The sequence below is a fragment of the Pteropus vampyrus genome, unplaced genomic scaffold (assembly GCF_000151845.1).
Source record: "Pteropus vampyrus isolate Shadow unplaced genomic scaffold, Pvam_2.0 Scaffold141, whole genome shotgun sequence".
NCBI lineage: Eukaryota > Metazoa > Chordata > Mammalia > Chiroptera > Pteropodidae > Pteropus > Pteropus vampyrus.
The window spans coordinates 2,220,439-2,246,157 of NW_011888922.1; the positions used below are offsets into that span (position 1 = coordinate 2,220,439).

At 36.9% G+C, this 25,719-nt stretch overlaps 1 protein-coding gene across 4 annotated transcripts; it reads right to left on the minus strand.

Moving 5' to 3' along the window:
• Nucleotides 1–2,194: 2,194 nt before the first annotated feature.
• AAMDC (adipogenesis associated Mth938 domain containing) lies at nucleotides 2,195–25,651 on the minus strand. 4 transcript variants are annotated; one of them, XM_023535515.1, is made up of 5 exons: nucleotides 25,505–25,611; nucleotides 23,361–23,576; nucleotides 19,834–19,983; nucleotides 4,139–4,234; nucleotides 2,196–2,372 (listed from the first exon to the last, which is right to left on the minus strand). In XM_023535515.1, exons 3-5 carry the CDS (start codon nucleotides 19,963–19,965, stop codon nucleotides 2,232–2,234), a joined length of 369 nt encoding a protein of 122 aa, XP_023391283.1. In that variant the 5' UTR covers nucleotides 19,966–19,983; nucleotides 23,361–23,576; nucleotides 25,505–25,611; the 3' UTR covers nucleotides 2,196–2,231. The 4 variants fall into 4 exon arrangements, with proteins under 4 accessions (XP_011366671.1, XP_023391283.1, XP_023391284.1 ...); XM_023535516.1 differs by having other exon boundaries at nucleotides 25,560–25,575; XM_011368369.2 differs by lacking the exon at nucleotides 23,361–23,576 and having other exon boundaries at nucleotides 2,195–2,372; nucleotides 25,505–25,613.
• Between the last annotated feature and the right edge of the window lie 68 nt (nucleotides 25,652–25,719).

A 25,719-nucleotide genomic window follows, 5' to 3' on the forward strand; every position in this document is an offset into this window, starting at 1 on the left:
TTTATTAGGTTCTATACAAGGTTTAATAAACTCACTTCCAGAAACTTCTGTCTCTAAGAAGTTTGTACTAAGTTCACTTTAATGTGGAGACAACTCACATAGGAACACTGATTACACCCACTGGCGCTGTCTTACCTCCCATTTGGTTAAAAAATTTCATTCCGTCAATAGAAAACAATCTGAATTCTATTAAACATCCCTCCTAGCTATATGTGTGCCTGGCTTTATGAGCCTAGGGAACTGAGATCTAGAAAGATCTTGTCATCTGACAAATGACTGGTTGCAGAAAGGACACTGAGCAGGACTTTCCCAGACCGCTAGGCTGGGTGTTGGGTGAGTGAGGATCTCATGCCTATGGGCCTCCTGAAGAGGTGCGTGGTAGAAAAAGATCCAGACACAGCATTGGGTCTGTCATTTACTTGCTGGGTAAACTTGGAAAAATCCCTGTACTTTTCATTTTGATGGTCTTAGCTCATCTTTTCTTGCCAAGCCACATCTTAAGTTGATGCTCTATGGATTGGCTACCCTTGGGTCAATAGCCATCTGGGCCAATCAAGTAATAGGATCATGTGGAGTGAAAATCAGCTTTCTGGGGCTGCTGCTACAAGGGCTGGGGTGGAGCAGTTTTGTTTTTTCTTATGGCTGTGATAAATACCATATTTAGTGAATGTCTAGTTAAAGAGTTTCCAAATATTTGTTTGAATAAATGAACATCTCGTTCTTTAAGATTCAGCTTGTGTTACATCCTTAGTGGTGTCTTCTCTAATTTTCCTTCCATCCTGGTAGGATGTTAGTCCATCCTTTGTGCAACCTTTGGACCTTATAACTATTAAAATGTTGACACATTGAATCATTGTTGTCTGTTTATTTGTCCGTCTCTTCCATATAACTCCTGAGTGCAGGAACTATAACATTAATTCCTATACCCCGGGCCTAACAATAACTGGTCATAAGAAAATTAGTAAAAGACTCTCTAAATGGGCATGAATGAGAATTACTGAATAAATGAGAAAGAGTAGATGGTTCCTTTGGGCTCCAACATTCTACAAGTCTATGAAATAATAAGGTGCTGTATTAAGAACCATAAAATGAAACTAACTGGCTTTACACAGCAGCTCTATTAATAGAAAGATAATGACAACAATGGCTTCAATTTATTGAGTCCTTACTACATGCCAGGCAATGTGCTAAGACTTTCTATGAATTACCCCATTTAATACTTAAAATAACTCAGGGTACTAATATTATCCCCGTCTGACAGATGAGAACGGTGAGACTCTGAGGATTAAATAAGTGTCCAACCAGTGAGTGGCAGAAAACCAGTTCAAAGTCAAGGCTATTTGATACCAAAGCCTGTACTCCTAACTATAGAGAGGGGACAAGTGAAAAATACAGTGATACTCATAATTTATTATTTTTCTGTCAGACCATTCTAAGGCTTCACTAAAGCCACTTGGCATTTAACAGAACAAAGACTATCCACACCAGTAGAGACTATTAAAGGGTATCAAGTACAGCCCCATAATTTTATAGTGGGACTCAGGCCCAGGAAGAATGGGTCTGGAGAGGCTCAGGTTTAGTCAGTCTGCCTAGATCCTAAGTATCAGGGCATAGCTCTTTACTGTTAATGAAATATTCCCTAAATTAGTTGAAGGTTCTGCTCTGTGTCATCTGCACAAGGACTTTTCCTAACTATATATATGAACTAGCCCATCATTCTTTGTCTTCTTATCTTGCTTTATTTTTCTTCATAACGGAATCACATTATGTATTTATTCATTTACTTGTTTATTTTCCCCACTAGAATATAAGCCTCATGAGGACAAGATTTTTAATGATGTTTCTCTGGAGCCCATAGCAGTGCTTGACATATAAGATACTTGATAAATACTGGCCGAATTGATGGCCAAACATTCCAAAGCATCAAATGCATGTGATTTTTTAATGCACTGAAGTTCTTCTTTGTACTTCAAAGCATAAGGCTTTATTTTTGCCTTTATTTTCTCATACTTCTGACCTAATGTTTACCACATTTTAAAACTTTGGTAAACATCCATCTCCTCTCCTTATTTTTCAGTCCCCTCCCCCTTAGTCATCCATGCATCCCAAAGCTTAGCACAGGACCTGTCATGAGCAGCTGCTCAAAAATGCTTGGAGAGGCTGGTGTGGGGAGTGTAAGAGTGATAGTCACAGGCACTGGTTGCTTAGTGATTTATTCTCTTAAGGTTCCATCAGCAGGTGGAATGGAAGACCCCTCCCACCCTGACACCTTGAGCAACCAAGGCATTATACTCCTTCACTGCTTGCTCTGTCTGGAGGACCCGCACATCAATGCCTTGTTTCTCAAGGTATTCCAGAGTTGATGGGGGCACCTGGGAAGGAGGAAAAAGATGAGTAAGTCAGGAGGAAAGGCCCCCGCCCTAGGGCTTCTTTTCTGCCCTGAGGCAAGTATACTGTACAGAACTAGATAGAGACAACTCACTCATAAGTCACTCGGAGTATCACTGGTCAAAAATTTAGCAGTGAACCCCAAGGAGTCAAAAAAGGCTTCTAAGAAGTTGACAGAAGTATGATCATATGCTGGTGTATAATTCAGGTGAAATGCAAAAACCATGGATTTTGGAGTCAGCTTTGGATTTTAGTCCTTGCTAGTGGTATGACCTTGGGTGAATTAAATTCTCTGAGCCCTTGTTTCCATGTCTGGAAATGGGGATAATAAGACCTAGCTCACGGGGTTGGTATGAGAACCAGTTTAGCTAAGGTATGTAAAATGACTACTACGGTGCAGAGCCCAAACTACGTAAATTTTAAATGTTTGAGTCAGTCTACCCATCCTGAGTCTAAATTTTAACTTTGCTATGTACCAACCAAGAGACAGGCCTGCTATCTGAAGTCTCAACCCCAATTTCCTCTCCTGTAAAATGGGGATAATAATATTTGTATCACAGGGTTGGTGTGAGGATGAAATTAACTAATGTATGTGTATACTGCAGCTCAGATGTCTTCTCAGAAAGGCCTCTCCTGACCACCCCATTCAGAAAAGCCTCTTATGAGTCACTATTTTCTTCATGGCATTTATTATGATCTGAAACTATCTACTTTTTAATTATTCAAGAGGGTAGATTGTTTATTCTATCTTGCTGTTCCCCATACCTAGAATAGTGTCTAACCCATAGAAAGTGTTGAATAAATATTTGTAAATTAATTTATATGAAAGATTCTCAGTAGTGGCAGCTATTATTAGATATTCTCAACTTTGGCTTGTCCTGAATATTTTTTTTAAAGACATTTTGTTTAGACTTTCAGAAAATTTCTGAAATATTTTTTTAAATGCCCTATATTACTTTTCTATATCAAACATAATTGAAAAATTTTATAATAGCAGTTTTACAGATAGGGATTATTAATTAAGTTAAACTAAAATATATAAATAAAGGGCACCTTCATCAGTAAGGAACTGGATTTTAGGACATCTATATAAAGAATGAGGTAGATCTCTATATACTTATATGAAAGGCTGCCTGCCCATAATGTAATAATGTAAGTGAATACAGAGTTACAAAATATGATATGTATAGTATAATCCTATTAATGTAAAAATGGTCATAAGTGTTTTCATGTGTATCTGTATGTGTATATATTTGCAGATGCATAGAAAATTGGATCAGTACACCTAAGTGTGGAGACTGGGGAGGGGAAATCTTTCACCGTTTTCTTCTACATTTCTGCACTGACTCTTTTACAGTAAGCATGTATTATTTCTGTAAGTAAATTTTTTTTTTCCAGAAAAGGGAAAAACATAACTTGAATGCATCCAAGGAAATAAAAAGTACTATAAAAATCTGAAGAACCAAATGTATCTTGATAGTTGGAGAGCCTGAGAAATTCCAAGATTGAGGAATTTCTGAGAAATAGTTGCAACAATACAAGTCCAAGATTAGGTAGAGACTAGAGACTCCAACCCTGATGAGGACAGTAGTATGAAGTGATTATTTTATCCTGGGCCATCCAGTAGCTCATCAACAAAATGAGAGTGCATGATCTATAGAGATGAACTCTCAAGAAAGACTTATCTCTAATGTAAAGATCCAAAAGATCAGCAACTATCCTCATGAATGCTATGCTCACCCATACCTACCTTCAAGGCCTCACTCATCCCTCGGCCAATCACAAGGGTCTGCACACCCTTCTTGACAACTTCCTCCACATCTGCAGGCTGCACACCAGGAGAATGCTGGGTGTGGAAAGAAAAAGTATACCAGCCACCTGCTCTTTTAATCTTTCTTTGCAGTTGGCATTCTTGTGGGATTCATTCATTCACCCATTCATACAACTGAAGAAATGTTTATTGAGGTTTACTCTGTGCCAAGCTTTGTTCTGGGCCCTGAGAATAACAGAAGTTACAATGCTGCCCTTAAGGAGCTCTAAGTCTAGTGAAAGAAGACTAAAATGAAATTTAAGTAGTTTTACAAGTACGACAAGGAAACAAGTTCAGTGTGTTTTAGAACATAGAGAAAGAGCACCAAATTCAGACCTGGAGTATGTGGAAGAGAGACTTCTATGACATGACCACTGTCTGTCCCATAAGCTGGATCCAGGCCAGAATGGAGGTTGCTTTCTGCAGCCCCCCCTTAGAAATTGTCTGATTATGTTCATTATGACATAAATCAGCAGCCCTCCCTTGCTATGTGCTGGTTCCTGGGACAGGTGGTTGTTCTGACCTGGTCAAGCATGTAATGTAATTTCCTGTATTTGGTAGCATTCACTTACTAGTCCGCATAACTACTCCCCCCTCCCCGCCCCCATTTATCCTATATAATTCTCTGACGCCTGCCAAGTGGTACGTGATCCATTTTGTCTTGCAGCTGCCCACAGCATGCCTCGTATGTACGTTTCCCTTTATAAACTCTATTAATGACCAGACTGGAGTGACCAGCCTCTTTCTTAAGTCTCTCTCTGCCTTATGCTTATGGAGGTAGATTATCAATCTCAGGGCTTTTTCCCTAGGACTGCACGTATAAAAGGAGGGTCAGAGTAGGCAGTCAGGGAAGGCATCCCACAGGAGGGGACATTTAAGCCGAGACCTAAAGGACAAACAGGAATTAGCCAAGTTAAAGAAAATCAGGGAAAAAGGCATTCCAAGTACAGGGAATTGCAGGTACAGAGGCTCAGAGGAAAGAGAAACCTAGTGAACTACAGATAGTTAAGTATGACTGGAGTAAAATTGACAGGTGAGGGAGTAGAAAGAGATGAGGTAGGAGAATAAAGCACTTGGACCACATGCCAAAATTGGGTGAGACTGTGGAAAGATTTCATAAGAGTCCCCCACACTATTTCCTTTTTCTGAGCCCCTTTCTCACTCGCTCCAGGAAAAATTCTATTGATGCTTTAAAACCTACCTATCAAAGTTTTCCCAGATTCTTCTAGGGATATTTAAGGTAAAGTATTTAATGAACATTAATACAGCATTAAAGGATGGTGACTTCCGAACTGCTTCCACTTCAGCAAAGGGGATATGGGAGTTAGAGTCTGTGAATACCAGCCCAGCTACTAGGCTTTACCTATTATGTGTGTGCACAAGGATGACACTCTCAGTCAGCACTGAAGCTCAGAGAGACAAAGCTTTTCTTCCCTGATTTGTCTATCTCTATTCCTTCCTTCAGTCAACAAGCATTTACTGAGCACTTACTCTGCACTGCACCCTATGCTAAGCACTGGAGATACTGAGATGAACCAAATAGTCCTTGGAGAAGTTTTAGTCAGGTAAGCTTAGTAAATATATGCAAATAGTCACAAAAAGATGAGATAAAATAAGAGTCAAGGATCTCAGAAGTGATATGAATGGGAAGTTGTCAGGGAAAACATGCTTTTCTAACTGGCTCTTGAAATATTAGAAATACTAGAATAAGGAGGCCTTGATGCAGTGGTTGTGGAAGGGGTACCTTCTAATCATACTTAAACAAGGTATAGGGAAAGAGCTGCTGAAAAATAGCACAGATGACTTCACTGGCAAATTCTCTTCTAAACATTAAATGAAAATCCTCAACAAAACAGCAAATTCAAGGTTGGTTCAACATTAAAAATTCAATGTAGTTCACTACAGAGTAAAGATGAAAAAGCATGTAATCATCTCAACTGATAAAGAAAAAGCATTTAACAAACTAAATGTATTTATGATTTTAAAAAAGTTCTCAGCAAACTAAACTAGAAGGGAAACTTCCTTAGATGAAGGACATCTAAGAAAAACCAATAGCTGTACATCAAATATAATGTTGAAACATTAAACATTTCCCTCAAGGACTGGACATAATGGTACCAACCAAACATTTACTTCTTAGTTATCTCTTGGACATGTCCATTCCTCTCTTATTTCCACTGACAATACCCTGGTTTAAGCCGCTATCACTTCTTTGGACTATTGCAGTAACTTTCCAACTGGTCTCGTAAAACCAATTTAGCCTTTTCCAATATTCGTTCTTCAACTGTAACCAAAGGGATCTTTTAAAAACACAAATCCAGTCATGTCACTCCTCTGCTTAACAGCATTCAATGGCTTCTTATTGCCTTAGAACAAATGCCACACTCTTTAACATAATCTGTAAATTCCCGTTGCCTCTCCAATCTCATTGCCTATCACTTTCTTCATGTTCCTTACTCTGGTCACATAGGCTTTCTATCAGTTCTTCAACCATAGCATGTTCTCTCTCACCACTGTGAAGAAGATGAAAAGAAAATCTACAGATTGTGAGAAAATATTTGCACATCACACATCTGACAAAGGACTTGTGTCCAGAATATATAAAGAACTCTCAAAATACAACAATAAGAAAACAATATGATTTTTAAGAATGTGTTAAGTATTTAAATACTTTCCCAAAGAAGATATATGGATGGCTATGAAAAACATGAAAAGACACTCAATATCATAACTATGGACACACGTGTATATTAAAATTACAATGAGATACCAGATGCTGATGAGGATACAGACGAATTGGATCTCTCATTTTAGGTGGCTAGTAGAAATGTAAATGTAGCGGGAAAGTTGGCATTTTCTCATAACATTGAACATATGCGACTCAACAATCACACTCTTGGGTATGTATCCTAGAGAAATGAAAACTCATATTCGTACAAGGACCTGTACATGAATGTTCACAGCAGCTTTATTTGTCATAGTCTCAAACTGAAAATAACCCAAATGTTCAACTGGTGAACAGATAAACAGACTGTACTATAATCCAAACAACGGAATACTACTCAGCAATAAAAAAGAACAAATTATTGATACAACAACATGGATGAATCTTATGTATAATGCTAAGTGAAAAAAGCAAGTTTCAAAAGACTACATACTATATGATCCATTAATATGACAAGTAAATGTGACACCTGTATTAGGTCAATTGGCAAAATATTAATAAGATCTGTATTTTAGGTAATTGTATCAATGTTAATTTCTTGATTCTGATCATTGTATTGTGATTATGTAAGAGAATACTCTTATTTGGGGGAAAATACAGGTATTTAGGAGTAAAGGGGTATAATATCTGCAATAGTTCAGAAAAAAATATCAGTGGAGAGGAGGATAAAGAAACTATGATAAAGTGTTAACATTTGGACCTGGGTAAAAATGAGAATTCTTTGTACTATTCTTGTAATTTTCTGTAAGTCTGAAATTATTACAAAATAAACAGGAAATTTAAAAGTAAATAAAATAAAAAATAAAAAAGCAGGAAGAGATCAAATACAGTCACACACTTCCTGATTGATTTAGCCAAGTAAACAAAACTTAACAGAAGCTAGGTGGCTACACAAAGCAGGAACAGATGCAGTATATCTTTGCTGGCTTTCTCTATGTCTCTTGATTCCCTGTGGGGTGTGCCACTGCTGCTGACATTCTTCACTTAGTGAGTGCTCTAGAGCCAACAAAGCCAGTCTCTCTCACTAGTACTCTTATATTCAGACTTATCTCATTAGCACCTTCCTAAGGCACTTACACTAAGAATGTAGGAGCTTATGTTTTAGAGAATATCAGAGTGTTCTAATATTCATGTCAAAGAATGAACCAAAGTGATCAGCAGCAAGGGTACACCCTCATCTTGGGAGAAGATGCAGAGCTAGTGCCCAGAAGTTTCTAAACAGTATCTCTGCCCTCACCTTTGCCCATTCTCCACAAAGATCAGAAGAAATTGGGAGAGATTAGATTCTTTTTCTATAAAGTTATTTAGGTTCATAAATTTTTTCAAAGCAAAACAAAAGGGATATTTTTTCACTTGATTACAATAATTGGTTCTTAAAGAATGTAAGATGATTGGATTAGGCTCCATTTTTAGTTCCACAGCTCTGTGATCAATCCTAGATCCACTCTGAGCTGAACAGTGCTGATATGAAGAACCTAAAATTTTTTTCTGGGGCTATGACCAAGGTAAATATTTAAGAGTTACAAATCAGGGATAGAGAGCTTCACCTTCCTAATTAAATGCATTTACCTGAATTGCTGAATGATTCCTTAATTTAACAAAGAATGGCAACTATTGTGAGGATCTCTAGACTCTTAAGAGCTCACATTCTAGTATAAGGAAATAAGACCAGAGCTCGAAAACAAGTGAAAGGTCCTAAGAGAGTGCAAAATCATAATCACCTGGAGATTCAGAGATTGGACACAGCAGCAGCCCATCAGGGTTGCCAATCAACAGAACTCAAGTGACGAATCTGGCTGCTGCATGCCATACTGCAGGCCCAGGGTGTCACAATACAGAGCAATGAAAGATAACTGCAATAGCCTGTGGATGCAGGCATTTGGTGAGTGATTATTCACAGCTTTGTGCAGAGGCCTGTTATTGAGGCATCCTCAACCTGCCACAGCTCCTCCTCTGCTTCTTCCAGTCCCTGGAAGCACACCAGTAAGGCTCTCTTCCCTACTGTCCAATTCTGTTTCTCTTCTTTAAGAGGCTTTACATCACATGATTTTGTAAAAGCTTATTGTTTTTTCTTGGGGGAAAGCTATTGTGGGAAAATGTCCAGCTAATCCCCACGATGCTGGTTAAATAACAGAGTGGCATCCTATATGGCTTGGACATTTCCCCCTTTTTTATGTCAAATTTGAAAAGAAAACATTCCTAAATTACACTTTCAAGGAAGCATTTCCTTCTGCCAAAATGAAGTGAGGATAAGTGGTTAGTAGCAATGCTGTTATCTGGTTGTTGCTGATAAAAGCATATTCTGTGAATGAAGGTTAAAGGATCTCTGTAATCTGTCCCTGTGAAGAATTCTTACCAAAAAAATGATCGATCATGATTTAAAAATCAGATAAATCTAAATCATGGACTATTCTATAAAACAACTGGCCCAGACACTTCAAAACTATCTACGTCATAAAAGAGAAAAAAATGAGGAGGTTTTAGATGAAGAGACTAAAACAACATTGTCCCAAGCACTAGAACCTCTAGTCTGGTTGACTGTACAACTCTCTGAGAATTATGTTCCACTTTATACTTATTGCCTGTATTATATATAAAAATAAAACCACAATACCAACAAGAGTTATGGGGGATATTATAGGGACTATGAGAAAATTTGTAGACCGCATATTAGATAATACTGTATCGATAACATTCTTGCTTGTGATAATGGTATTATAGCTATGTAGGAGAGTGTTAATGTTCTTAGGAGAGAAGTCCTGAAATATATCTACCATTTACTCTCAAATGATCGGGGGGAGTGTGTGTGTGTGTGGGGGGGGCACATGTGTGCATATACGTTTAAAGAGAAAAATATGGTAAAATGTTAACAACTTGGGAATTTAGATAGAGGGTGTGTATTGTACTATTCATACAGCTATTTTGTAAGTTTAGCATTAGAAAACTATGGGCTTCATAGTAAGACTCAAGTTCAAACTTGGTTCCAAAAAATATTTGTGTGACCCTGGAAAAGCTATATTTGACCAGTTACGCAGTAGTTTGAATGATGGGTAGAGATTTGGGAAGTGATAGTAATTATTATTTCCAAGGACACTTGTTGAAGACAATAAATTTGCTTCATATTTCTATTTTATAATCACTATAAAATCTGCCCCTCTCCCCTCTTAAACTAACAACAACAAAAAAAGAATCATATTAACCTACCTCAGAGAGAATGTCACAAAATATTTTTTAAAATTTGTTTAATGACCCTTATAATGAAAAATCCAATGTGGCAAAAATTTATTGAACTACTTTGGGCTCTGTGCTAAATGTACAGTTCTTGCCCTTAGGGAGTTCACCACTTAGTGAGGGAAATAGATACACACTCTGTATAATAGGTACACACTAAGTGCTAAAATAGAGGCAGGAAGTATTACAGAAATACTGAGAAGGGAGTAAGCAGCTCAGTCACACAAGGATTCTGAGGAAGTGCTTCATAAAGGAGATAATGCAAAAGCTAGGAATTGAAGGATATATAGTATTTCGACATGTACAAAGGGTAGCAGATCATTCCAAGTAAGGGAAATTGTTTTAGCAAAGACACAAAAGGTACAGAATGAAAGATCATGGTAGTTTTGGAAGGCAATAAGTATTTGGTATGGGATAGCTAGGTCCTCAGATGTGTGTTATGAACTATGGGAGGAAAGATTGAAAGAAGAATTTAGAACTGTATCATAAAAAACAGGCCTTGAACACTATCCTGTTTAATTTTGAGGTGTTTAAAAAGCCATCGAGGTTTTCTAAGCAGAACAGAGACATGACCAACTTTATTTTTTAGAAATTATAACAGAAGATAGACCTGAAAAGGTAGAAGACCAGGTAGGAGACTGATGCCATAGTCCGGGTGAGAAAACTGAGGCAGGAGGATGGAGTAAATTTGAAAGAACTTGCTGAGGCCAAATCAGATGCACACAAATAGAGAAATAAAAATTGTTGCTGTTTCTCTTTTAAGTGGCTGTGACTATATGGATAGTGATACTATTAATGGAGGTAGGGAACATAAGAAAGTACCTGGATGTGCAGGGGGTGGGGAGGTAGGAAAAAGGCAATGAAATCAGCTTTGGATATGTTAAGTTTAAGCTGCCCAAGGAATAATTCATATGTAGATGTCCAACATGCAACTGACCATTTCGATAGTTTCGATGGTTGTTCAGCAAATATTCACTCCTTTTGCCCTCTTACTGTGGACGGAATATATTTCCATGCCTCACTGATGTTGGTAAACCTGGGGTGAGCAAAGCCTTGAAATGTACTTTCTCAGTGAGGCTTATGCTTGTGAGCTTCATGAGCTCACAATGATATCACCATGAGAAGAACAGGTAATGGCTAGCTCGGTGGTCCAAGGAGGATTAGAGACATACAGAGTAGAGCCCACCTAGCCAACTTGCCAACTGCAGCTTGAAGTAGAGCTGCTCCAGATGGATCTACAAAGCATGATAATAAATGCTTATTAGTGTTCATTACTAAGTTTTGAGGTGGTTTCCTAAAAAGAATAGCTGAACAATACTACTATATATTTGGAGCATAAAAAATAACTAGAGATAATATCTCCATCAGTTGATGGCATAAACAAATGTAGTGGTCCCAAGTAATAAGAACTCCCCTAAACACTGTCAGACACTTATTTCCCTCAAAGATTGACTATCAAGCAGCATTTGATCTAAAAATCAGTGTTTCATGTCTAAGACTCTTTTTAAAGAAGCAACTTGATCATTTTTATATTAACCAGAGGAGCAATTTGGTTACTTCTACAGTAACAAGGAGAGAAACTAAGTCTTGAGCATTGTTATGTGCTAGGTATTGTGCTAGGTAACTAAGGAAGAGAAGAAAATTAATCAAGTATCTACTATGTGATAGGCACTGTGATAGATGCTTTACAAAGATGAACACATTTAGTATTTAAAGCAACTCCTTGAAGTACATTATTTTCCAGATCTCAACCCCTAGAGATTCTGATTCAATAGGTGGGGGAAGCGAGATAGAGAAAGAAAACATGCATTTTAAACAAGGTCTCTAGGTGATTCTGATGTAACAGATCCATGAATCACACACAGAAATACTGATTGAGAGAAAGGAAAGAATAAATTTGCATAAGCAAGGCAAGTTGCATACATTTTAAAAATTGATTCTTCCCAACCCATGTATTACTTTTACATCAGCTCATGATAAACAGATATCATTATTCTCCTTTTATTAAACTGAGGCACAGAGAGGCTAAATAACTTGTTTAAGGTTACCCAGCTAAAATGTGATAGTGCCCAGACCTATGGATCTAAAAGTCTACTAACCATTTCTCTCTAGATGCCTTAATATAAGTTCAACATATTCCAAAAGGGTGAATCATTGTCTCAACTAACCTCTGCCCTACACACAAACACATCTGTTTTTCCTCTGATCTACCCAATCTCAATGAATGGTACCACATGTATCCATTTATCCATGCTAGAATTCTCTCACCTGCTAAATCTAACAAATGGCCTTACCCTTCAATTTCACCTCCTTAATAATTTATAAATTTGTTGTCTCATTTTCATCCACGTTAATACTAACTTAACAATAACAGCTCCATTTACTGAGTGCCTGCACCATATCCAGCACAGTGCATTAATCTTTAGGACAACTCTTATGAGGCAGATAAATTATCTCCATTTTGTAGATGAGGACTCTGAGGCTTAATAGCTTTGATCCTATGCCCTTCTGCCTCCACACAGATGAGCTATATAGATCAACACCTCAGCTTTTCCTCTTAGCTTTCCCAGTTCTAATCTCTCCAACTAGTTCTAGAATACTTCCTCTTACATATCTTGCTGACAAATGAAACTTAATAAGATAAAAACTAAATTTATAGTAAACCTTTCTGATTTTTCCTATAATCATCAATGACACTTAACAGTTTTGTAAGTTTTAATCTTAAAATTTGTAAGAGGAATCATGATGTAGTAGAAAGGAATGGGAAAGAAAATGGGAATGTGACCTGGGTGCACTACTTGATTTCACATTTTGATTTCACATTTTTCTAGCTCTGTGCCTAAGTTAATACTTCTTTGTGGTTAAATTTCCTTAAATAATGAGGTTAATTGTAATATCAATCATAGTCTTTTATGGGAAAATATAATATACACTGATATCAATTTTTGCGGAGAAAAATTTCTTCAGCATGGCATACTCATAAATTATAAATTAGTACTCTAATTTATCTTAAACCCATAGTACTGGATAATCTTTGTCAGACACATCAGTCTCCTACATAAGTACCTAAGGTGGCTATACCTTGTCCACTGCATAAAATATAAACTAAGCTCTGCAGATACTGTCAACCATATTCTTGTACCTCTCTAGCTTTGCTCTACGAAACAATCCAATGAGGTCATTTGGTTCACAAGCATTTGGGTACTTATTCCTCAGCCTTCTCATTATGTTCCTTCTGCATCTCAATGCCCTCCTAATTTCTTTTACCAATCTAGATATATTCCTTCCTTTTAGATCCAGGTTGGTAGCCAATAAGCAACTAGGTGTCTGGATCAAAACAATGAGTACATGTGGTTAAACATCAAAGCATGAACAGAGAGTGTGTTTTGGGGCTCTCTTTCTATGTGGGGCCTGATTATGTGGGTATGACTCCTTTCTATGCAGAACAATGTGGTAGATTATTAAACCTGAAAAATTTCCTTTAATAAAATGCTTACGAATGCTGAATAAAAAATAAATGTCCCTTGAAATGCAAAGCTGAACTTGCAGAAAGAAGAGAGACATTCTCAGAGGCCAAAAGTGAAGAGAGAGTTGAAAATCAGAATGGTGAACTGATACTACAATAACTCTGGGGCATTTGCCATTCTCATAGTATTTTATGAGACACTCTGAGACTAGGAGATAAGAGCAATGTGGAACCCTGGAATAGTTTACAACCCTCCAAATTGTGCAAAGTATCCTTTTTAAATCCATATTCAGTAAAAGGGTTGACAAAAAAAATCCAACCACTGGAAAAGGGAAAAGACAAGGAAACCTGTCTGCCTCAGCCTAGGCTGTGCTGGTTGTGAGGATAAAAAAATCTCCCCTGAGAATTTATAATCACAAACATGCTTGCACATCAGTTTGGGGTTCAAATGTACACTATCAGGTTGATCTGGGAAGTTCTCAGACAAGAAATTAACTAGTAATCCCAGATTGAGAGTAATATAGGATGCTAAGAAGAAGCAAATGTAAATCTTTGTCAGGATAAATGTCAAGGATATAACTAGACCATTCAGGATTCCCACTGATACAGTGCTGGAAACATTATTGTCAACATAAAATACCAAGAAAAATGAGAAAAATTAAGACCTTTACATACAAATGAAAACTGAGAGAGTTCACCAAAAGATCCTCACTAAAGGAACTTGTAAAAGATTAATTTACAAGTTCCCAAAAGATCTACATTGAGAGAAGGAATGATAAACAAGGAGACTGGTATACATGTAACATTGATTGTAATAATTAAAAAATAAAATGTTGTAAAAAAAATAAATAGTATAAGAAAATAATCTACTTTTGAAGAAAGTAAATTTTTGGATAACAACATGTAAGATAGAAGGGAAGTGATGAAAGGGAAGTATTTTGAGGTAAAGATAAAAATTAATTTTAGACTTTGTTAAGATAGTAGGATGAACTACACAAAATTGTTGATATTCAGCTCTTACCTACACAATATTAACCAACAAAAATGTCAGTTTCATATGGTTAAACATAATATATTACAATTCTAAAGATAACCACTAAACAAATAGAAATACAGCAGGTCCTCAAATAACATTTCATTCAATGTCATTTTGTTAGGTTGATGAGATACTGTAGGAACTTAACTCTTGTTTATAGCAATTAGCCTATGATAAAACTGGTTTGCTATATGTCGTTTGACTTTAAGTCACAGAACTTATTGACAACATTAAGTGAGGACTTACTGTACAATGTATACCTTCTAAAAAGGAGAAACAAAAGTATAATAAGACCTAAATACAAAAATAACAGCAACGTAGTGGGCAATAGATGATACCATTAATATAAAATTTTGAATATGAAGAACAATACAAAATACTGTTTGGATACATATGAATATTTGAAAAGTATAAAGGAAATTCAGGATATTGATAAGGAAGTAGGGAAAGAGATCTAACTGTATTTCTAAGATTTTATTTTTAAAATTGAAAAAGTATATAGGTCTATTATTCTTTATAATTTGTAATAAAATAAACTTACATATAATAATTTTTAAAGCCATAAAAAAATTAAAGCCATAAAACTGCAATGACCAAAATAACCTTAAGAGGTAGTGTTTTACAGTTTCTGTGATATAAATACTCCCACCATGCTGATTTCAAAATACATGTTTTTAATTACCAATGTGACATCACTGAATGCAGTTAGTAAGAGATGTACAGTAGAGTAGTAGCACATAGTATTTTCACTTCACAAATAACAACAGATGTAAATAACTTCAAGAGCACAGAATGTAGTAAAATAATTAGGAAGTCATGAATTTTAAGTATGTATTGCCTATGTTTTGAGAGCTTGTTTGAAGGCTCTAGCAGGGGAGCGCAGCTACTCGTATACCCTTGACCAAAGAACGGTCCTCTCCTCTATCCGGGAAGGTTGTCCTCTTCGACAGAGCGCGCAGCTTTGGGAGGGACGCACAAGGAGCGGTGAGGGAGGAAGGGGACCCCTGCCTAACCAGCCAGATCAGCCGAATCAACCCTGGCGATCAATGGGGTGAAAGATGTCGCAGCCAGATCACCCTCACATCCAGTATTACCAATGTTTTAAATGATTTATTTAAGTAGATTTAATAACAGCTGTGTCTAAAAACTGTCTTACAAAATTCCTGAAAATTTAAGAATCAGTTCTCAAGAGCCAGTGAAAGCCACATCTAGCACACCACTGCATGAATATGAATCTGAAATAGTTACTTCTGAGTGACATCAGTAAAAATGTTTATTAAAAACCTTTAAAAATTGTCTCCTCCATAAAAGCAATGAGAACACTGGCAAAAATAGAATTAACTTTTTCTGTACATTGCAAATTAATAAAGTTTTCCAACAATTCGGGGTGTGTTTGTTAAAGAAAATTGGCTGAAAATGAGCTTTGTGCAGTTTTAGCTTGCCTTATTCCAATCTATCCCATCCCCAGTCTGTGGTAGCCTTGAAAAGCAACAACATACAATCACAGTGAAAAGGACCAGCCTGGTGGTCACATAAGGTGGAATAATGGATTAAAGTTCTTTCAAATTCCCAATCCCAGAGAACTGTCATTATTTGACCTATCTGCTGGTTTTCTGAAAGACCGCACTCATAGGCTGTCCTTATCTGATATGACTTGGAGTTTGCCAGCGCAAACCACCTTTTCCTCCAGAGAAGTTTGTCAAAAACAGTTGGAGACAGTTTAACGACACAGCTGCCTAAAGCAGTAGATAACAGGACAAATAAGAGGTTAACCAAAAAACGCAAAAAGGAAAACTGAGAAATGAAATGTCCACAGGGGGTTTTGAACAGATCTGATATGAACCTTGGTATTGAAAAGGCCAATCAAATATATAAGGTTGTGTACATGCTCAGGAATAATATATGAGAGCCATAAGGTCAGGACTCTGGCTAAACCTGAGACTCTGCATAAGCAAGAAAGCAGCAGTTTTAACCCATTTCCCATTTGCCCTGAGAAAACTCGCTGGTACTTGCAGCTGCAGGGTTTACCCTGAGATAACTCACGGATTACAGTCCTAACCTTACCCCCAAAGTTTGCCACAAAATATCTTGCTTTTATTATTATTTTTGAATCACTCTAGTATATCGATAGCTTTTAGAAACAAATGACATCATTCTATGTATAGCATTCTGTTTTTACTAGTAGTATTTCCATTTACAAAATATAATAATTCTTGATTGCTGAAAATGTCAAATCCTATAAAATGTAGCATTCCTACAAGTGATGTTAACATTGTTCTTGAACAGTTGTTAGAGTCATTTGATGAATCCAATTTATGTATACATTTCTGTTACATTAGGATTAGAGACAAGTTCTGTTTAGAAATAACTCCAAGAACAGTCTTTATATTTTATTTTCACTCTGAAAACCAGTCAGATTTGGTTCAAAGAGCATGTTTATGTAAAATTAAGTTAATGCTGGCAGTGAGCTGCATTTTTTTTCTAAATAGGAAATGGGTTAAACTGTCTAGCTGAGTGTTGACTGCATACCCCAAATTGCAAAAAAAAAAAAAAGAAAAGAACACCTATTTTCTAGGAATGTAAAGAAACCTCTCTCCAATCATTGTTTCAGAAACCATACTGAAAGAACTAAAGGAAAGTATGAGAACTGTATCTTACCAAATAGATAAACAATAAAGAGAAAAAATTTAAAAAGCCAAATAGAAATGCTGGAGTTGAAAAGTACAATAACTAAAACGAAAAAAAAATTTTTTTAAGTGAGGCAACCCTTGGTTGACCTCACAGATTGCAAGGACCTTGTCAGCTTATGATCCCTCATTTTTTAATTTTTTTTATTTTTTACGCCTACAGCACCTGGTCTTCCCAGGTGGTCTCCCATCCAAGTACTAACCAGGCCTGACCCTGCTTAGCTTTAAAACGAAAATTTCACTGAATGGTCTCAACAGCAAGTAAGAATCAGCAAAACTGAAAAATCAGTCAATTGAGATGATCCAATCTAAGAAAAAGGAAAGAAAAAAGACAAACAGAGCTTCAGAGACCTGTGGGACACCATAAAATATACCATTATACTCATAATTGGGGTCACGGGAGAGGAGAGATAGAAGGGGCAGGAAAAATGTTTGAAGGAGTAATGGTTGAAAACTCCCCAAATCTGAGGAAAAACAACAATCTATATGTCCATAAAGCTCAAAATATTCCAAGTAGGATAAACTCAAAGAGATTAACACTTAGACATATCATCGTCAAACTGCCCAAAGCTAAAGACAAAGAACTTTGAAAGCTGTGAGAAGCAACTTGCCAAGTCCAAGACACCTTTAATAAAACAGTTGATTTCTAATTATTAACCAATGAAGCCAAAAAACAGTGAGATGACATATTCAAAGTGCAGAAAGAAAAAAAAAAACTGTCAATCAAGAATTCTCTATCCAGTAAAACTATCCTCCAAAACTGAAGGATCAACTACCACCACTACAGTGTGAAGAGCTCCACAACCTGCTCTTAAGAGAAAATTATTAAATAACAAAAGAAAAACAAACAAACCTAGAAGATAAAACTATTCCAAGCCTTTGGAAATGGTCCTATGAGCAAACAGCAAATGAGGAAACATCTATTCAAGAAAATCTATAAAAATTTGGTAGGAAAGGTGAGATTCTGCGGTATTTAAAGAAAGATCCCAGTTCTGTGAGGTGGAGACTCCACTTCAGAGTGCTGAAGCGAAGGACATAGGGCTATATCTCCTTTCAGCTCCCTGCTGGAAGGACTTCTTCCTGGGAGAGACAGGACTTCAGTGTTCCATGTCCTGCCCCCACGCTTTCTGTTGCTGAGGCCAAGTCTCAGTGAGTGTGGTTGAGAGGTAAGGGTTCCCTTCTTTCACCTAACTTCCACTCATGGAAGGGAGACTACCTTGGGAATGGCACACTGAGAATACTGGAGGAAGTGCATTGTAAGAGAAATGCAAATTCAAACCACAATGAGATAATATTTCACATCCACTAGAGAGGTATAATAAAAACAAAACAATAGTAAGTGTTGGTGAGGAGAGATTTAGAAAAACTGGAAATGTCACACATTCCTAAAATCTAAAATGTAAAATGGTGAAGCTACTTTGGAAAACAGTCTGGTTAAACATAGAGTTACCATATAACCCAGCATTTCCAATCCTAAGTACATACCTAAGAGAATTAAATAATTCTATTTATATGAAATGTCTAGAATAGGCACAACTAATAGCAACAGAAAGTAGATTAGTAGTTGCCAGGAGCTGGGGGTGGGGTGCGGTGGGGAGAATGGGCAGCTACTGCTAATAGTTATAGAGTTTCCTTTTAGAGTGATAGTGTGTTCTGGTGTTAGTGGTATCTATTGCAGAAGTTTATGACAATAAAAAGTCTCTTGAATTGCATATTTTAAAAAGGCAACTTTAGCTTTTCCCATAAGCAGCCTGAGGTGACTTCTAAAAATGGTTCACTATTCACTTGACCCAGAAAACCCCACAAAATCATGCAAATCAAGAGGTTCAAATCTTGGTATTCACTTTAAAAGCATTCATGAAACTATCCAGGCCATCAACTGTATGCATATCTGAAAAGCCACCAAGTATCTGAAGGATGTCACTTTACAGAAGCAATGTGTGCCATTCCGTCATTACAATGGTGGTGTCGGTAGATGTGCCCAGGCCAAACATTGCAGCTGAACAAGGGGGTTGGTAGCCAAAAAAGAGTGCTGAATTTTTGCTACATTTGCTTAAAAGTGCATAGAGTAACATGAACTTAAGGGTTTAGATTTAGAGTCTCTGGTCATTGAGCACATCCAGGTGAACAAAGCTCCCAAGATGCAGCACAGAATTTACAGAGCTCATGGGCGGATAAATGCCTACATGAGTTCTCTCTGCCACACTGAGATGACCCTTACTGAAAAAGAGCATATTGTTCCTAAACCAGAAGAGGAGTTTGCACAGAAGAAAAAGATATCCCAGAAGAAACTGAAGAAACAAAAACTTATGGCTCAGGAGTAAATTTAGCATCAAATAAATGCTAATAAAAAAAATTGGCGACTTTAGTGGTATGTGAATTATATCTCAAAAGAGAGAGACAGAGAGTTACTTTTCACTTGGTCCATTATAGCTTAGGAGTTTGGAAATCACTTGGTTAGCCTTAGTCAACCAAACACTAATAGCTTACCTCAGTTCCTGTTTCTCTCCAATCCCAAGCGCGACTTCCCCCTGGCCACACTTTGCAATCCTTGTAGGTTTTAGTAGAGCCTTGTACTTTCATTTGCCCCCATGAAAGGGAAGCAATTTCAGGGGAAGACATAAGGAACTTAGCTGAAATCTGAAATTAAAAGAAAAATATACTAAATCAGTTATAAAGTAAGGTTTGAACAGCTCCAAAATACAAGAGCTATACTATATGTAAAATATATTTTTAAATATTATATACAAAATAGTAACCCCTGGTCCTCTGTGAGTTATGGAGCATCTTTCTCATTTATGTAGTCATCACTTCTTCTTTGGAGGTCTAAAAAGTAAAATGTTTTTCTTGGGATCCTGAATCATCCAACCAAAAAACTATTCTACAATTACTTCTCAGAATCTGGAGGGAATTCTCAGGATATTTTTTTGGAGATAATATTAAAAGGTGGTTATTGACTTCAGCATGATGGAATGAGGAGGTTGACATATCCTTTCCCCAAAAAATGACTATAAAACTGGATAAAACTTTCAAAAATAACCACTTGGCACTCTAGAAATAATAGGAAAGGTATAGTATAAACTGAAAGTGTTTGTTGATGAACTGAACTTCAGATAAGGACAGTGAAGTATTTTGTTGTTCTGGCCTGGGACTACTCTCATGCCCCCACATGGTTCTGTTGGCACAGAGGTTCAACTTGGTTGGAACAGGGCGTGAAAACCAACAGTCTTGCTGCACGGCGAGAAGAGGCTCACTTGATTTGGAGCATTATGGTATAAACTGTGATCTTAGTGGTAAGTGAATATGGCAAGGAAGCTACCACTCAGCTTCCTTGATACTGTGAGCTTATTTGAGGCAAGCAATGGATTGGCAGAGTAGGCAGAGATTTAACAGAAATTTCCCAGAGGTGACACAGCCATAATGGGTTTGATAAGCTCTCCATATGTCCAGAGTGGACCAAAAGCTATAACCATATGCATCAAAGATAGGAGTGGGCCTAAGTCATGAAAACATTCTGGGCCAGTGGTGCCTAGAGCATGCAAAGTGGAGAAATGAGAAGGCTCAAGAAGAAGCCAGGGAAGACATGAAAACAGCCTGAAAAATGAATGCAATCCCCAGTCCACACTGATCCATCAGTAGAGAGTGAAAATCTTACTGGGTTGAGGTATGTGAACACAACCTTTGATTAATCTTTAGTTGAACACTAAACTATATAGCACCGAGAAGACATATAGGAAGCCAACCTTAAAAATAAAAAGAAAAAAAAACTGAATACAGATTTCAGTGTCCACACATTGCACAGGAGACAGAATTTACAGAAGTAGTCTACACAAGTGACTAAATACAAACAATATACTAAAAACATTTTGAGGAAAAATCAGAATCCAGACTTCTTATATTATCTAAAATGTCCAGTTTTCACAAAAAATTATGAGAAATGCAGAGAAACAAAAAGTGTGACTGACACTCATCAAATGAAACTAAGTGTTCCCATATGTTGGATTTAGCAAAGACTTCAAAGAAGCTATTATAATAAATTCAAAGAACTAAAGAAAGCCATGTACAAAGAATTAAACAAAATTATGATGACAATGATTCAATGAATACAGAATCTCAATAGGCAGACATTTCAAAAAAGAATCAAATGGAAATTCTGGCATTGAAAAATACAATAACTAAAAGGGGTTTATATCAGTCAGGGTTCTTCAAAAATACAGAACGAGTAGATTATACATATTAAGAGATTTATTTCAAGGAAGTGGCACATGCAGTTGTGGGGGTTGGCTAGTCCACAGTTGTAGGGCAGGCTGGCAGGTTGCTAACTCTTGGGCAGAATTTGTCATTGCATTATTGATGTGTTATTTCTTCTTCCTCAAGGAAACCTGTTTTGCTTTTAAGGACTTCAACTGATGGGATGAAGCCTTTACCAAAAACATCAAGGATAATCTCCTTTATTTAAAAGTCAACTGATTGTAAATGTTAACTGCATCTACAAAACACCTTCACAGCAACACCTAGCTTAGCATTTGATTGAATAACTGGATACTATAGCTCAGACAAGATGACATATAAAATTAACCATCACAGTCCACCCCTTGTCAATTTGGCACCTATATACATTTCCTTAAATTGTATTTAATCTCCAAGTAAATAACAAAGTGGTACTTCTGCCTAACATTAATAACTAATTCATTTTTGCAGCTTTAACTTCTGAATACCAATTTTTAAAATGTATTATATAGCAAAAGATATAAGCAAAGTTTAAGGGCCAAGGGGGGGAAGATAAAATATATAAAATACAATTCCTGTTCTTGAGGAGCTAATATTATACTAGAGAAGACATATATAAATAACCATAATGTAATTTTCAAAAGGTAACTTTTAAAAATATGAGGTGGTTTTTTAAAAGAAGTAAGTAAAATAATTATTGTGTGTTGAGAAAGAGAGCTTCCATAACAAAATACCATAGATTAGGTAGCTTAAACAACAGAAATTTATTTTCTTTCAGTCTGGAGCTGGAAGTCCAAGATATATGTGCCAGCAGGGTTGGTTTTTGATGAGACCTCTCTTCCTGGTTTGCAGATGGAGTCCTTGCTTTGTCCTCACATGGCCTTTTCTCTGTGCATAAGTGCTGTGCATGAACTTTCTTGGTTTCTTTTCCTTTTTCTAAGGATACCAGTCCTAAAGGATTAGGGCCCCACTCTCATGGCCTAATTTAACTTTACTTACCTCCATTTCTCCTTAAAGGCCCCGTCTCCAAATATAGTCACATTGGAGGACAGAGCTTCAACACATGAATTTTGAGACACGATCCAGTTCATAGTAGCTATCCTATGACAGTATTACTGATTACTGTATGACAGTCCCGATTACTGTAGCTTTGTAGTACTTTTGAAACCAGGAAGTATGAGGCCTTGAACTTGGTTCATCTTTTAAAAGATTATTTAAGATATTCCGAGTCCCTTGAATTTCCATATTAATACTAGGATCAATTTGTTAATTTCTACAAAAAGCCAACTGCGATTTTGACGGAGATTGCACTGAATCTATAGATCAATTTGAGGATTGCCATTTTTTCAAAAGTAAGTTATCTAAACCATGAATATGGGATGTCTTCCCATTTAGATGTCTTTAATTTCCTTTAACGATATTTTTTAATTTTTAAGACTTATGCTTAAAAAATGTATTCTTAAGAATTTTAATTCTTTTTGATTCTATTGTAAATAGAATTATTTCATTTTGGATTTATTGTGAGTGTATAGAAATACACTTGATTTTTGAGTATTTATCTTTAATCCTGCAAACTTGCTGAACTTGTTTATTAGTTCTAACAGTTTTTGTGGATTCCTTAGAATTTTCTATGTACAAAATCATGCTATGTATAACAGAAGATGTTTCATTTCTTCCATGACAGAAGAGATGGTGGTACAATGTGTGTGTGTCATTTAATTTCTTTTTAGGAACAGACTTAGTGAAGGTGTAATCTAAATCTTGCTTTGTAATTAAACATCTCTTACCTTTTGGGTGAATATAACTTTTTAATGCTCAAAGACTTTGTTTCCATTCCAATCTGGATTAACAATGCAGAAACTCTAACCTTGTCAGTCCCCCTTTGAAAAATTGTGAGCACAGGAGGAAACTACAGTATAAAGCTTTATATTTTGTTTGTTTGTTTGTTTTACAACGTTATTTTACAGCTTCATGGGAGAGCAGGAGGTGAGGGGCTGGAAAATCTGAAAGCAAAGAAATAGAAAAAGGGAGGGGTGGAGTGTAAGATTCACATAATGCTGTAATTAAATCTTTCTTTTGGTTTGAAAGTTCTTTCCATCAAAATTCCTTCACAAAGATATGATTATACTTAATATTATGTACCTGCCTTTTATTTAAAGTCAATTAAATAATAATCTTATGGAGGTTTTTTTGTATCTTTTCTGCAAAGTTGTTGTTAAAGATGTGTTCTGGGTCAGCTTTTTCTTAAACTGAGGCTTCAGCATCCCAGGTCTAGAGATATATACTTGGGAGTTTGAGAGTTCTACCAATATATTTTAGTTTAGTGTTTCTTTTCAGTGTTGCTTAAAAACAATATTTTACCACATATTAAACTAAAACTTCCCTTTTGCAATGAAAACTCACAACCACAGACATTTTCCTAAAGACTTTATTTTTCTTTTTTTTATTGTGGTAAAATATACATAACATAAAATTTACCATTTTAACTATTTTTAAGTGCATAGTTTAATGGCCTGAAGTACATTCACATTGTTGTATAGACTTTAATTTCTTACATTAGTATTCCTCAAACTGGAATATTCAAAATATTTGATAAGTTTCACAAGAACATTTTTTCCCCCCAAAAGCATTTGTATACTATTCAAGTATTACCTAGAATACTAATTCCCCTTACAACTGCATTTTTCTCTTGATAAATGAGTATTCTTTCTTTAGATAATGAGAATGACATAGACCACTATGGTTTTTCCTTTTCTACCTAAAAACGCAGAACAAAATTCAATGTTTAATTGTAGTAAGCATTTTCTCTGTTCCCAATATAATTATTTGCCTATAAATTTCTTTATTTTCCTTAATCATAAATTGTCCTATTTTACATGGTTGATAGTGTACCTTGCTTCAAATTCTTTTTAGGAAGTAGGTGCTATGTAAGTTTAATAGTACTGATGTACTAATGCACACTGATAATTTTGGCTCGAAGTGGTAAACTGTACAAATTATAGCTAAATTTAATCTAAATTTGAGGAATGCCTTTTTTTCAATAGCAACTAGTATTTTTAAAGTACTTACAATGTGCCAGAACATTGTGCTAATCAATTTACTAAGAAATATCTAGGAAAACCCTGTGATGTAGGTACTATTATCACCCCTATTTTACAGAGGTTCACAGAAATGAAGAATCTTTCACCAAGTCATGAAGCGGTTCATTTAGGACTCAAGTCTGGCTTAATCTAAAGATCAGGCTCCTAACCGTAATGTACATTGCATCCCAAGCTGCACATTCCATTTTGCATCCCTGGAGGTTTTCTGAGATTCTTTGTGGGAGAATGCTCACTGCTGCCCCCAACGAAGCGGAACCCTGTTTCCTATTAAACTTTTTGCTCTTTCACCATGTCTCCTATTACGCTCGCTGTCTTAATTACTTGAGTCTTAGCCACACCCTCAGACTCTGGTCCCCCACAGAACTTTGTCCCCTCTGACACTAGTACCACAACAGAGCTCCTCTCTCTCATATCCTGGCAACCACAGCAGAGTTGTCCTCTCACACCTTGGTCTTCCTGCAGAGGCCGGTCCCTTCAGACTTTGATCTTCTGGCAGGGCCCCAACTCCTCAGACTGGTGATACCCGCAGAGCCCTGTTCCCTCAGGCCCTCTTATCCCAGAACTCTCAGATCCTGCTCTTTCCAAAGCAAAGCCGAGAATCCCGTACCCCAGCAGAGAGCAACACCCTTCAGCAAACTTCCGCAGAGACTTCTCACGAAGGTCCCACCCTAACCTCTTATTAAGGGCATCTACTTTTCCCGTTTCCAACCTTCTCCCAGATCGTGCTTTCCCCGTCCCCCTAATTCTTATTTTTCCTGCTTCTGATTATTCTCAACTTCCACCACTATCTTGTGGCCAGTTTTAGTTCCCGCAGTCCCCTCAAAACTCACCCAAAGCCCTCTTTCCACCGAGTTGCGACCCGTGGCTCCGTGCTTTACCTCTCACCTTGGTTAGGTCAGGTCCTCTGGGCTAAACGCTCCCCCCAGTCGCCCCGCCCGGCGTGAGCCGGTCCGCCAGTCGCCCGAAGCTCCGCCCTCTCCGAGTCTATTGGTCCCCGTTCCTAAAATGTCCCGCCTCTACAGCTTCCAGCCCGCCTCCCAGCCCA